Source organism: Tachyglossus aculeatus, unplaced genomic scaffold (assembly GCF_015852505.1).
Source record: "Tachyglossus aculeatus isolate mTacAcu1 unplaced genomic scaffold, mTacAcu1.pri scaffold_181_arrow_ctg1, whole genome shotgun sequence".
In the NCBI taxonomy this organism is placed as follows: domain Eukaryota; kingdom Metazoa; phylum Chordata; class Mammalia; order Monotremata; family Tachyglossidae; genus Tachyglossus; species Tachyglossus aculeatus.
The window spans coordinates 100,418-115,865 of NW_024044901.1; the positions used below are offsets into that span (position 1 = coordinate 100,418).

The 15,448-nt window shown below is 45.6% G+C and overlaps 1 protein-coding gene across 1 annotated transcript; it reads right to left on the reverse strand.

Annotated features, from left to right (window-relative positions):
• Positions 1 to 1,762: 1,762 nt before the first annotated feature.
• LOC119923378 (olfactory receptor 7A10-like) lies at positions 1,763 to 2,701 on the reverse strand. The gene has a single exon (XM_038742798.1). It carries the CDS (start codon positions 2,699 to 2,701, stop codon positions 1,763 to 1,765), a length of 939 nt encoding a protein of 312 aa, XP_038598726.1.
• Positions 2,702 to 15,448: the final 12,747 nt, after the last annotated feature.

Genomic DNA, 15,448 nt, shown 5'->3' on the forward strand with positions numbered 1-15,448 from the left:
TCTCACTCCTTTTTTGCAGTCTCGTATTACCTCCTCCTGCAGGACATCATTACTTGGATGTTGCGCCGACACCACAAACTCAATGTGTTCTCTCTTCCCCCAAATTTCCCATCACCTGCAACGTAGACATTATCCTCAATAACTCTCTCTCTCTCTTTCCACCCACATATTCGATAAGCCACCAAATCCTGTTCATTCTTTCTTCATGGCATCTTCAGAATACGCCACTTCTTCGCCATCCAAACTGCCACCTTGCTGATCCAAGCACTTGTCATATCCCAATTCGACTATTGCATCTGCCTCCTCACTGACCTTCTTGCAATTTATCTCTCCCTTCTCCAGCCCATACTGTGCTCATTTCCCATTTCTAAAACATGCATAAAAACATGTCTCCCTATGCCTCAAAATCCTCCAACAGTTGTGTATTCCTTTCCACACAAACAGAAACTCCAAACCATTGGCTTCAAAACATTAAATAATCTCTCCTCCCACTATCCTCATTCTTCACCCACTATACCCCAACTCGCACACTTCACTCCTCTCAAGCCCTACCTATTCACTGTGCCTTGTTCTCCCCTCTCTTGCCACTGACCTATTGCTCACATCCTCCCTTCTTCCTGGAACTCCTTCCCCCTACACATCCAGCAGGCCACTTCTCTCCCCATTTTCTATCAGTCAATAGAATTTATTGAGCGCTTATATTGTGTGCAGAGCAGTGTACTAAGCAAGGGGGCAGGTAAAGATAATTAGATCAGACACAGTCCCTGTCCCATGTGGGGCTAACAGTTTAAGTAAGAGAGAGAACAAGTATTTAATCCCCATTTTACAGATGAGGGAACTGAGGCACAGAGAAGTTAAGTGACTTGCCCAAGGTTACCCAGCAGACAAGTAACATAGCTGGGATTAGAATCCAGGGCCTCTGACTCCCAGACTCCTGCTTAAACCCTAAACCTCAGGGGCTTTAATTATCTTATAAACCTTGGCTTTGGTCTTTTTCAGTTGCTACGCTTTCCAATTTGTAGTTCTGATTAAAGCTCCACATTGGACATTATCTGGTTTGGGAATTTGATTCGGCCTTCCCGAGAGCTCTCCACTGGGTCCTAGCTGGAGTTTATAATTACACATCTTCATTGGAGCACACTGAATATAAAGTGGTCAGTGGTTTTAATCGCACTTGGGTTTTATATGACCATACTTAAACTTGAGCCCTATGTGAGCCAGGGATTGTGCCTGACTTGATTAGCATATATCTACTTCAGAACTTAATACAGTGTTTGACACATACTAAGTAAGGGTTAACAATTACCTTATTATCATTTTATTATTAATAATAATAATAATGAGCAGTTCTAAATGCAATCACATGAAGCAAAAGCTTCAGAGTCTAATACCCAAGCAGAGCAAGCTTCTGCTTCTGCAAACTTCCGCAAAGCTTCACAAGCTTCTCATTACTTAATATTGTGAAGTTAGCCTTTGAATTTCTTTTTTAAAAAGATTAAGCAATAGCTTAGTGATGTTTATCACTACTAAATATAACCTGAAAAGGAATTTCATACTACTTTTCAGAGGTTCTGGAACAGTTCCTAATTTGTAACATGTAAGTCTTGGGGAAATCGTACCCCATAATAACCCCATTCATGACACTATCACATTTCCAAGGAACCTAACCTGGTGTATCACGGGGTCTACCTGTACTTTCCTTTCCTTTCCAAGAAAGTTAAAATATCAGGGTAACAGCTACCAGGAGAAAGGATAATGGTCCCTAGGAGAAGAGAGTTTTCCTGTTGAACACTTTTTTCAGGGCCCATTTTATGTCTTTGTTCCTCAAGCTGTAGATAAAGGGGTTCAGCATAGGGGTGACCACTGTGTACATCACGGACGCTATAGAGCCCTTCTGGGTTGAGTGGGTAGACGGGGGGCTAAAATAGACCCCAAAACCAGTGCCGTAGAACAAGGAGACCACAGACAGGTGAGAGCCACAGGTGGAGAAAGCTTTGCCCCTTCCTCTGGCAGAGGGGATTCTCAGTATGGTGGAGACGATGCGACTGTAAGAGAATAGGAGTCCAGCGAAGGGAACCACACCCAGAACTACTAACAAAATTAACATCACTGTGTCATTGATGAGGGTGTCAGTGCAGGATAGCTTCAGGACCTGGTTAAGTTCACAGAAGAAGTGATGGATTTCATTGTCAGCACAGAAGGATAATGGAACCACCAATAGGGTGAATATCAGGGCCAGGAGAATACTGACACTCCAGGACCCAGCAACCATCAGCGCACAGAGCCATGGGCTCATGAGGGTGGTGTAATGGAGAGGGTGGCATATGGCCACATAGCGATCATAAGCCATCCCGTTGAGGAGGAACATATCCAGACTTCCAAAGACGGCAAAGAAATACATTTGTGCCAGGCAACAAGTGTAGGAAATTGATTTGCTGTGGGTCTGCATGTTGACCAGCATCTTGGGGACCGTGGTGGATAGTAGACAGATGTCGGCCAGGGAGAGGTTGCTGAGGAAGAAGTACATGGGGGTGTGCAGGTGTGGGTTGAAGACTATGGCCAGGACGATGAGCAGGCTCCCCAGGACCCCGAGCAGGTATATCCAGAGAAACAGCAAGAAGAGGAGCTGCCACTGCTCCGCCCAGTCAGACAGTCCCAGGAGCAGGAATTCTGAGATGCCGGTTTGGTTTCCCCTCTCCATGGGGCCTGTGGATCTGCTGGGGAGATGTTCAAATTGTATTATTATTTAGCCCAAATCTTCCCTCGATTGAAATGGTGAGGAGAACGAATGAGCAGTGTAAACGGAGAGGGAGGTAAAGCTGAACTCTGGAGCCCCAAAGAGGATGTGGTTGTTGTGGAACCATCACCTTGCCCCCTCTTACCTCACCTCGATTCTCTCCTCCTACAACCCAGCGAGCATACTTTGCTCCTCTAGTGCTATCCTCCTCACTGTGTCTTAATCTTGCCTGTCTCACTGCTGAACCCTAGCCCACGTCCTGCCTCTGGCCTGGAACAACCTCCCTCCTCAAATCCTACAGATCATTACTCTCCTCCCTCCTTCATACCCTCATTGAAGGCACATCTCCTCCAAGAGGCCTTCCCAGACTAAGCCCCACTTTTTTTCATCTCCCCCTCCCTTCTGAGTTGCCCTGACTTGCTCCCTTTGTTCTTCCCCGCTCCCAGACCCACAACACTTGTGTACCTATCTGTAATTTTATTTATTTTCATTGATGTCTGTCCCCCGCAACTCTAGGCTGTAAGCTCGTTGAGGGCAGGGAATGTCACTGTTTATGGTTGTATTGTAGTTTCCCAAGCTCTTAGTCCAGTGTTCTGCATACAGTAAGCGCTCAATAAATATGACTGAATTGAACTGAATTGAACTGAACTGAATTGAATCAAATTCGAATAGGGCCTGGAGGACACCTCCTTTTTGGCTCGCATTCTCTAGCTTCCTTGGGAGAGACAGAATTGGCCAGAATGGGAGGAGCAGCAACTACTAATGAAATAAGATAAGCAAGGTTACAGCAGAAGAAGGCTGAGGGGTCATGGATCTACGGTCAGGAAGGAATGTGTCCCTTGCCAACTTCACTTCCCCCACCTCTACCCCTCCTTTATTTTTAGACTGTGAACCCCTAGTGGATCAGGTACAGTGTCTGAAATACCATCTTTGTTCCTTTCTCTAGTACTTAGGGCAGTGCTTGGTATACAGTAGGTCCTCACAAAATACCTTTGAATGAAAGAGTTCTGGGGAGTTTCATGATGCTAAGAACTCAATGGGCCATAAGAGAAGCCACCATGGAGTCAGGGGAGTCACTGTGGGGTTGAATGGGTGTCTGCAGGGATGTGGAAATCACCAGGCTTTTTTGAGGTAGGGGAACAGAAGATCAGCACTTGAGGCTCCTGCAAGGGACCCCAAGGGTCGGGTCACAGTTCTGAAGAGGGTCCACATCCTCAGAGTGGAAGACCAGACCCAGGACTTCCTGGGAAGCCTTTCCTGCTGATATCCCCAGTGGGTGGCCTCCAGTTGTGTGGACTCTGACCAAGCCGATTCCAATCAGAACTTTGGAATTAGAAGGACCTGGGTTCTAATCCCTGCTCCTCGACTTGTCTGCTGTGACCCTGGGCAAATCACTCCACTTAACTGCTTTGGGGCTTTTAAAAATAATTATATCTAATTTTTATTTTTTTGGTTCCAGTTCCTCCTTCACCATTTCCCACCACATTATTTTTTTTTGGTAATTTTTCTTTGCCCCAGCTGCTTTGTCTCCCTTCTGGCAGGACCCTATTCCTCTTTCAATGGAGTGGAGCAGTCCCACAACTCCTCCTGCTTTGAAAACTCCATCCCTACTATTCTCCCAAGGTAAAATACATAAGAATTAACACCTCCAGGGAGCTTTCCCAGCTTAAACCCATTGAGTTTTAATCAATCAATCACATTTATTACACATCTTTGCAACAAAACCCCTGGATGCAGAGTTTGGAATACACTTTTGCACCTCTCGGAAACTCTTCCACCTCAACAGAGTTTGAGCATCATCCAAAGTTATTCAAGAATTACTGTACAAAGGACAACTGTATTCTAGAAGCCCACCCATGGAGACTGTAAATGGCTCCACAGAATCAACCAGGCACTATGAGCAATAAGAAATCTGAAGAAAACTGAGATGATTATCAACCTGCACCAGAGAAGCCATACACATCACCATAACAGCAGTAATAATAATACCTGCAGCATTTTTTAAATGCTTTCTATGTGCCAAGCAATGTATTAAGTACTGGGTTGGCTACAAGATAATCTGGACGGACACAGATCCTCTCCCCCTTGGGGTTCATAGTCTAAGGGGAAGGGAGAAGGGGAATTTAATCCCCATTTCACAGATGAGGAAACTGAGGCACAGAGAAGTTAGGTGACTTGCCCAAGGTCACACTGCAGGCAAGTGGCAGAGCTGAGATTAGAACCTGGATCTTCTGACTCCAAGACTCCAAGGTCTATGTTTTTTCCACGAGGCCTCACTGCTTCTCTAAATTCATACTGGCAACTGAGCTGAAACGTTTGATATAATTCTTTTACCACGACAGCACACGGTATTTATTGAACATCTACTGTGTACAGGGCACTGTACGAGGGCTTGAAAATCGACAATAGAAGTAGGAGACCTGAGGTCAAATACCTTATAAAGTAATGGAAATAATAACAATAATAATGATAACAATAATAGTAATTAGAATGATATTTGTTAGTACCTGTGTACCAGTATTTTATCTGTGGTAGATACAATATATCACACTGGACACAGTCCCTGGCCCAAACAAGGCTCACAATCAATGTAGGTTGGAGTGCAGGTATTGAATCCCCATTTTACAGATGAGGAAACTGAGGCACAGAGTACTTAATTGACTTGTCCAAGGCCACACAGCAGTCAAGCGGCAGAGCTGTGATTAAAACCCAGGTCCTCTGACTCCCAGAGCCATGCTCTTTCCACTAGGCCATGCTGCTTCCTCTAAAGATATGCTTCCGTTCAGTATTGAACTGGGGACCTTTAGTGTGGGGGGTAAGAGTGAAAACCCCTACATTTCTGAAATCCGCAGTGGAACAGGCTCCCATTGTATGTACACTCTTTGGGAGCAGAAATAAAAACATAGGTACAACAGGCAAGGATGAATGAATAATTGGAATAAACAGATTAATACATAAGTGCTAAGGGTGATGAATTGGATGACAGAACCAGCGGGGTGGGGATTGTCAACAGCCGGGTCATCCGAGCATCTTTGGTGCTTCTGGTGGGCACAGATTTCTGGGTGGATGGGCCTTGAGTCTCACTCAGTAGGACATTGCTTATGTTAGACTCAATCCCTCTATGTGACAGACACACGCACAAACACACACTCCCCCTGCTTTGCGTGATTAGCCCCAAGTCTCCCAATTTTTCCAGCAGAGCAGCTACCTTGGGATGGGAAGTGATTCCTGGGAGGCAGGTAGGGGGAGTTACCTGTCTGTAAATACATAAACAAGTATCTTGCCCTCTCCTTCACCTACCACCTGGGATATTTTTCCCCCACCCCCAAATGCACAACACACACTCCACAATGCCCATCCACTCACCATATTTGTGGCTAGGGAAAGGGGGACAGAGCATGTAGCGAGGAGAGGAGGGGGCTTTAGAGGGATTTTCCTTACCACTCGCTGGCTAGTCCTGGTCCCTGTCTGTGTCAGGGATGTGAATCAGATACCTGGCCCTGCTGTACTACAGGGTGGCCACACCTAGACCTGTTACTGCCGGGAGGACTATCAGGCACCAGGGCTGGATAAGAGAGATTCTGGGACCATCAGACCCAGTTTGGCGGTCAGTTGGAAGGTCGGTGCCTGTCCAGGGCTCTGTCCCCAAGGAGTCGGGCTCCTCTGTCGTCCCTTGTCTAGTCTGGGCGGCAGCCTGAGTGTGAAGGGGAAAGAGGGACATGGGGCTGCCAGAGATGCTGGGGCTTCAGGCAGGAGCACTGTGTCTTCACCCACGGGTGGAGGAAGTGCAGGTGGGGGCAGGACTCATGGCGGGACTATTTGCAGAATTCTCTGGGCCCCTGGGGCCCCCAGCCCGTGGCTCCCTGATCTCCTTGTTAGAGCCCAGTCCCCCTGGGCTCTGCTGAAGAAGATGTTCCAGAGATTATTGATCAGGTTTAGGGAGGGTGAAAGCTCACTGGTCTTATCACAATGCTTGGCACAGAGTAAGCACTTAATAAATACTATTACAACTGCTATCATTATTTTTCATTCATTCATTCATTCATTCATTCAATCGTATTTATTGAGCGCTTACTGTGTGCAGAGCACTGCACTAAGCGCTTGGGAAGTACAAGTTGGCAACATATAGAGATGGTCCCTACCCAACAGCGGGCTCACAGTCTATTTTTAAATTATTATTCCTGGGGACAGGGCCTGGCTACTCCCCTTAAAGAAGGGATAGTTTCTCCACAGGCAATGGTCACCTGGGATGGCCTGGCCATCCGTCATTGGGTCTCCAGGACTAGCATCTCTCAGACAAACACTCCTTACTGCATGATTCTAGAGACAGCTTGGGTCTCTGACCCTCTGTGGAAGGGAAGGCCAGTCGGCAGGATGATTATCCCATTCCTTCTGGTGCCCAGATCATGTCACTGCAGCTACTAGCCTGGATCAGGTGGATCTAGGTTAGAATCAATCAATCAGTGGCATTTACTGAGCATTTACTGTGTGCAGAGAACTCTACTAAGCGCATGGGAGAGTGCAATACAACAGAGTTGGTAGACAGGATCCCTTCCCAAAAGGAGCTTACAGTTTAGAGGGGGAGACAGATAATAATATATATAAATAAATTTTATGCACACAAGTGCTGTCAGATAGATGTCTGACCTAGTAGACAGAGCAAAATCGCCAGTCACCTGAGGACCATAATGTTTCAAACCCTTCTTAAGCCCAGCTGAGGGTCGGTTCCCAAACCCACATCCCACTCTGGGGACCCCAACTAGTAAACAGGTTCAGGAGATACCAAACCATCAATGTCTGGAATGAGTGGGAGTAAGTGGTTCATGTGGAAAACTGAGTTTTCTTTTTTTATTGAACTAAGGTAACCTTTATTTAATCTCCTGTAAGAAAATGGCATGTGCAGTGAAAGCACTGGAGAGAATGCACACTTCATTTATTTCACTGTACCCTTTTCAACCTGTAAAGAGCCCAGTCTCTGGCAGGAAGGCTATTACAATAGTAATTACGGTATTTGTTAATCACTTATGTGCCAGACACTGTACTAAATGCTGAGGTAGATACAAGCAAATCAGGTTGGACACAGTCCCTGTCCTACATGGGGCTCATAGTCCAAATCCCCATTTTACAGATGAGGTAACTGAGGCACAGTGAAGTGAAGTGACTCGCCCAAGGTCATACATCAAACAAGTGGAGGAGTCAGGATTAGAACCCATGACCTTCAACTCCCAGGCCTGTGCTCTATCCACCACACCATGCTGCCACCCTCAAGCTTTGCTGAAGAATATTGTTCTCCTCCACACACCCTTAATGGCTTCATTTGTACCGCTGCTTAGAGAAGTAGTGTGGCTCAGTGGAAAGAGCCCGGGCTTGGGAGTCAGAGGTCATGGGTTCTAATCCCAGCTCCGCCACTTGTCAGCTGTGTGACTTTGGGCAAATCACTTCACTTCTCTGTGCCTCAGTTCCCTCATCCGTAAAATGGGGATGAGGACTGTGAGCTCCACGTGGGACAACCTGATTACCTTGAATCTCCCTTAAGTCTTAGAACAGTGCTTGGCACATAGTAAGCGCTTAACAAATACCATCATTATTATTATTGCCACAGAGCCCCTTGCCTTGGCCACTCTTTTTCTGTTGAGTTGCACTCATGGTGGGGACCTAAAATATTACCTTAATCCCTGAAGCTACCTAATCTATTGAGTTAATTGAACATGTCCAAAACGGAGTGCCTCATCTTTCCACCCAAACTCTGCCTCCGCCTCTTTCCCATCATTGTAGACAATGCCACTATCCTCCCTGTCACTCAAGCCCAAAATCTTGGCATTATCCTAAACTCATCTCGTTTATTCAACCCACACAGTCAATTTGTCATTAAATCCTGCCAGTTCTACCTTCATAACATAGCTAAAATCCACCCTTTCCTCTCCATCCAAACTGCTACCACGTTGATCCAGCATTTATCCTATCATGCATCCTACTGCATCAGCCTCCTCATTGACCTCCCTGCCTCCTGTTTCTCCCATCTCCAGTCCATCTCCAGCCTGCTGCTCTGGTCAGTGTTCCAAAAAAAGTTCAGTCCAGGCCGCCTCACTCCTCAAGAACTGCCAGTGGTTGCTCATCCACCTCCACATCAGAGAGAAACTCCTTACCATTGGCTTTAAACCACTCAATCAGCTCTCCCCCTTCTACCTTACCTCACTGATTTCCTACTACAACACAATCCGCACCCTTCGTTCCTCTAATGCCAAACTATTCACTTTACCTTGATTTCATCTATCTCATCACCGACACCTTGCTCACAACCTCTCTCTGGCCTGAAACTCCCTCCCCATTGATATCCAACAGACCATCAATCCCCCCACCTTCAAAGCCCTATTAAAGTCACATCTCTTCCCAAGAGGCCTTCCCTAACTAAGCCCTCATTTCCCCTACTCCCTCTCCCTTCTGCTTCACCTATGCAACTGGGTCTGTACCCTTCAAGTACTTGATATTCATTTCACTGTCAGCCCCATAGCACTTATGTCCATAACCATAATTTATTCCAGTGTCCATCTCCCCCTCTAGACTGTAAACTCCTTGTGGGCAGCAAACATGTCTACCAATTCTGTTGCACTGTACTCTTCCAAGTGCTTAATACATAGCTCTGCATATAGTACGTGTTCAATAAATAACACCGATTGATTGACTACATTTGGTTGGTAAGCTTCTCAAGGGCATGGTATGGTTTTTGTTTACTGTTTTTTTCTAAATGGTATTTGTTAAGTGCTTACTCTGTGCCAGGCAAACTACAAACTAATCAGGTTGGACACATGGGACTCACAGACTTAATCCTCATTTTTCACCTGAGGGAACTCAGGCACAGAGAAGTTAAGTAACTTGCCCAAGGTCACACAGCAAACAAGTGGCAGAACGGGGATTAGAACCCAGGTCCTTCTGACTCCTAGGCCCGTGCTCTATCCACTAGGCCATGTAGTACTCTCCCAAGGGCTTAGTACAGAGCCTAGCACTCAGCAGGTGATAAATAAATGCCAATGATTGATTTATTGATTATTTGCACTTCATTGATGGCAAGGTATAATAATAATAATAATGATAATGATAATTGTGGGTAAACGTGGCTCTGGCAAAACCCAGCTCTAGAGTTAATTAAAGAGAATCAGAGATCCCCAAAGTCAATCATAAGATACTCAAATATAATCATTCACTTTCAGCCCATTTCTCTGGCCTTTCTCCCTCTGCCTGGAATGCCTTCTCTTTTCAGTTTTACCGAACTAAGACCTTCACGTCTTCCAGAGCCTTCCCTGATTAGTCCTCCACCACCTCCTTGCCATTCCATCAACCCATACAGCACCTATGCTATATAAGCTAGAGGTCATGGGTGCTAATCCCAGCTCCACCACTTATCAGCTGTGTGACTTTGGGCAAGTCACTTAACTTCTCTGTACCTCAGTTCCCTCATCTGGAAAATGGGGACGAGGACTGGGAGCCCCACGTGGGACAACCTGATTACCTTGTATCTCCCTCAGCGCTTAGAACAGTGCTTGGCACATAGTCAGAGCTTAACAAATACCAAAATTATTATTATTATTTTTCATGATTGATCAATTTGTTAGTTTGTAGCAGGTGGGATTACGAGGGCCTTTGCTGCCACCTAGTGACAAAAGAGTTTCAGGACTATTATTCATTCATTCATTCATTCATTCAGTCGTATTTATTGAGTGCTTACTGTGTGCAGAGCACTGTACTAAGCGCTTGGGAAGTACAAGTTGGCAACATATAGAGACGATCCCTACCCAACAGTGGGCTTACATCCTAGAAGACCTATTTCTCACTGGTTTATTCGTCAATTTATGTCTACTGTCTACTGTATGTCTACTGTAAACAAGTATTTATTTTACTTGTACATATCTATTGTATTTATTTTATTTTGTTAATATGTTTTGTTTTTTTCTCTGTCTCCCCCTTCTAGACTGTGAGCCCACTGTTGGGGAGGGACTGTCTCTATATGTTGCCAACTTGTACTTCCCAAGCGCTTAGTACAGTGCTCTGCACACAGTAAGAACTCAATAAATACAATTGATTGATTGATTGATTCCCCTTTAAACTGCAAACCCCTCTAGAGCAAGGATTGGGCCTTTTACATATTTGTATGTTTCCCAAGTGCCTAGTATACAGTCAGTGTTCAATAAATACTTTTGATGCTGACAACGATCCATGTATTCCAGCCACCAAAGAAACAATGAAGCAATATAATTTGGAGAACTAAAAGGATTTTCGTTATTTGGAAATAACTAAAGGTGAAAGTCATTAGTATTTTTCCAGATTTGAAAGCAGCGTGGCTCAGTGGAAAGAGCACGGGCTTTGGAGTCGGAGGTCATGGGTTCAAATCCCGGCTCGGCCAACTGTCAGCTGTGTGACTTCGGGCAAGTCACTTAACTTCTCTGTGCCTCAGTTACCTCATCTGGAAAATGGGGATTAAAGCTGTGAGCCCCCCATGGGACAACCTGATTACCTTGCATCTCCCCAGCACTTAGAACAGTGCTTTGCACATAGTAAGTGCTTAATAAATGCCATTATTATTATTATTATTATTATTTATTCTGATGGTGGGCAGGGAATGTTTCTGTTTATTGTTATATTGTATTCTCCCTAGCACTTAGTACAGTGCTCTGCACACAGAAAGAGTTCAATAAATATGACTGAATGATGAATGATAGACTTCTTGGCCATTTTGCCATGTGTTTGCCATTTCTCCTTATCCCTGATACATCTTCAGCTTTTCTCGAAAATAGCTCCCCATTCCAGCTTTTCCACAAAACATTAATACCAATCTTTTGTCCTTCTTTCTCAATTAAGATGCCACTAATGGTAAAATTCACCTCAGTATGCATGGGTGACAAAAAAGGCCACTGTGGGATCCAAAGGCCTGACTATACTGCTCATGCAAAGACCGACTTTCATTAGGCTGTCTCGCCGGTTGTTTGTGGCCCTGTTTTTCCTTGTGCCTCTTGGAAATTCATTCGTTCAATCGTATTTATTGTGCTCTTACTATGCGCAGAGCACTGCACTAAGCACTTGGGAGAGTGCAATATAACAATAAACAGACATATTCCCTGCCCACAGCTGGCCGAGCCTTAGGAAGCTTCCCGTTGAAAAGAGACCTGTACTTGATTTCAGTGTGCCATGCTGATCCATCTGTGAAAAAGTGGCTTCCAGTTTTCATTTGAGGTGCAATATCATCTGAGGTCTTGGTTTTACCAAACTTCAAAACATTTCCTCTGTTCCCCTTGCTTTTGGTTTCTGAATTTCAGCTCACCACACAGCACCTGCTTGATTATCCTACAGTTGTCCTTTCACCTATGACCCACCTACCACCACTCTATTGAGGTGAGCATAGCTTCAACCCTGACTTTGTTCCAGGACTTCATTGTTTGTGATGTTGTCTTGCCAGTTGATGTCGAGTACTGCGCACAAGTGGTGGATGAAGCTACTCAAGGAGCCAGATGTGGGGCCTACATGTGGTCCAGATCTCAAATCCACAGAGGGGGTTGCACAGCCCTACAGCTCTGTCCACTTTTAGTTCGGGACGCTGCAGCTGCATTAGGTTTGACAGTCTCCTGCAGGATGAACTGGCCTTCTTGTTTCAGTTTTCAATCTATCAATCAATGGTATTTATTGAGTGCTTACTGTGTGCAGAGCACTGTACTAAGAACTTGGGAGAAAACAACCCAACAATATAACAGATGCATTCCCTGCCCACAATGAGCTGACATTCTAGCGTGGGAGATGGACATTAATATAAATAAATTACAGACATGTGCATAAGTGCTGTGGAGCTGGAGGCGGGGATGGTGAATAAAGGGAGCAAGTCAGTGTGACGCAGAAGGGACCGGGTGAAAAGGAAATGAGAGCTTAGTCAGGGAAGGCCTCTTGGAGGAGATATGCCTTCAATAAGGCTTTGAAGGTGGTAATCAAGGCGGAATAGGACACGTTTTCTATTTCCTTGTCTATCACTGCATCGTTAGTCAATATTCTGCCTAGGTAACAGAATTCTGTGACAGTGGTTAGCCTTTATTACCAATGTAGATGCTTTGGTTGTATGTATAGCTTCTCTGGTGCAGGCTAGGTTTTTTTGGACTTATTGTGAGCCCATATCACCTGGCCGTTTCAGCAGATACATTTACAGACATTTGTGCGTGTTCTTGGGTGTGTGCCTCCAGGGAGTAGTCATCCATATATAGCAATTTTTAATGACTGTCTCTAAGACTTTTGTTGATCCTCAAATTTATCGATGTGGAAGAGTTTCCCAGATCTGTGGTTGCATTCTCCAGCATGGCAACACAGAATAAATCAATAGGACCTGGCCCACTATGCACACCTGCTTTGCCCCACTGGCAATGCAGAATGGATAAGACATGGCACCACCAGCTATGACATGGCCAGAATTCTAATGTACTTTTCAGTGCAGCCAAATTTATTAAGCAATTTCCTGAGTATTATTATCTACTGATAATTTTAGCAATAATTATGCCAAACTAGCCAAATTAGTAAGCAGTTTTCCTGAATCTGCCACTGTACAAAGATCATGTCCATTGTGAAACACTGTGATGTTGGGACTGCAATGGGATTACAGGATTGGTCACCAATCCTCTTCAGGAGTAGAACAAGAAGGACTCCTGCTAATTCCTTGCAAGCACATTAGATAAATGAGATGCTGGTTGTGTGGCAGTCCAGGCAGAGTCTAGCAGGGACGAGGTGAGAGACGGCATCTCATTGAGACAGTGAAGGCTGCCCAGGAGATCCAAGGGGTCCCTGGCCTTCGGAGGGCCAAGAGCACTCAATCAGTCAGTTCTCCTCCTACCTTACTTCTCTGATCTCCTCCTACTATCCAGCCCACACACTGGGCTCCTCTAGTGCCAACATACTCACTGTACTTCAATCTCACTTATCCCACCACTGACCCCATGGTCCTGTCCTTCCTCTAGTCTGGAACTCCCTTCTCTCTCATATCCAACAGTCCACCACTTTCCCCACCTTCAAACCCCTCCTAAAAATCACATCTCCTCCAAGAGGCCTTCCTTGACTGGGCCCTCATTTCCCCTCTTTGCTCTCTCTCCTGCATTACCTAAGCCCTTACATCAGTACCCCTTGATATTCACCCCACCCACAGCTCCACAAGCACTTATGTGCATATCCTGAAGAAAAAAATAATCTATAACAATAATAAACGATCCGGCTCTGGCTTCCGCTTTATAATTCAGCAATCTCTCATCTTAACACATGAAGAATGTTTGCAAATGATAAATTCATAATCTGACTTCAAAGCTACTGGGAGAACTCCCCCTCCTCATCTCCCCGCCTTACCTCCTTCCCCTCCCCGCAGCACCTGTATATATGTATATATTTATTTATAAATATGTACATATTTATTACTCTATTTATTATACTTGTACATATTTATTATATTTATTTTATTTTGTTAATATGTTTTATTTTGTTGTCTGTCTCCCCCTTCTAGACTGTGAGCCCAATGTTGGGTAGGGACCGTCTCTATATGTTGCCAACTTGTACTTCCCAAGCACTTAGTACAGTGCTCTGCACACAGTAAGCGCTCAATAAATACGATTGATTGAATGAATGAATTAATATCCTTATACTCTACCATTTCACCAAGCTGAAGTTATTTTAATATCTCTCTCGCCCTCTAGACTGTAAGCTTCTTGTGAACCGGGATCATCTTTACCAACTCTGATGTATTATACTTTCCCAAGCAGTTAGTACGGTATTCTGCATACAGTAAGCACCGCCGATTGGAGGGGCTTTGGCTCCTACAGGGGAGGAGGAGGATTCTGTCTCCAGTGAAATTTCATCAACCTCCACCAGTCAGAAATGGTCTGGGATAGCTCCCTCAGCAGAGCCTAGAGGGGCCAGGGCAGAGATCAGATGCTGAGTGTTTATTTGCTTCTAACAAGGAGCTCAGGGAGTCATGTGCAGGGAGTCCCAGGGGCACGGAGACTCTTGCAAACAGTCCTGCCGCAAGCCCCGCTCCCATCCACACCGTCCCCGTGGTTGAGGACACAGTGCTCCTGTCTGGGGTCCTGGCATCCCTGTGTCCCTCTTTCCCCTTTGCACTCAGGCCGCCACTCAGAGGAGACAAGGGGAGGCAGAGGAGCCCGACACCATGGGGACAGAGCCCTGGACCGGCACCGACCTTCCAGGTTAGAACCATCTGCAAAAGGGACCGACTGCCCAACTGAGTCTGATGGTCCCAGGACAAGGTCCCCACAGCGAACCCCACCCCAGGTACCCAGTGAAGTTCTGTCATTGTGATCGTGACGTACCGGCCGTCGGCTTTACAGATGTTTCACAAAAGTGGACACTGAGTTCCCATTCCTGACATTAATAGGTTCCATGTCTCATTGTCCAGAGATGAGGTAAGATTCCCCCCATCTCTATCTGAATCCCAAATTGCTCCTCCCGCTTTGTACCTTGATAGGACAGGAAGACAGGGGGTTTGGAGTGCTCCAGGTGGCTGAGGGAGCAGCCTGGACCACTTACCTTTCCTTGCCTGGTGAGATCAATGCTACTGTTAAGTCTGTTTCATGGCATATGGTTTGCGGGAGGAGGGGGAAATGGTGTCAGAGTCCTCTGGGAGGCCAAGGGAGTGACCTTTCTATGATCTTTGAGAGCAGGTTAGCATGGCTGGAGCGTAGA

What these genes read in the sequence shown, in the direction of transcription:
- LOC119923378 (XM_038742798.1), bottom strand. Translation starts at nt 2,701, where the DNA reads ATGGAGAGGGGAAACCAAACCGGCATCTCAGAATTCCTGCTCCTGGGA.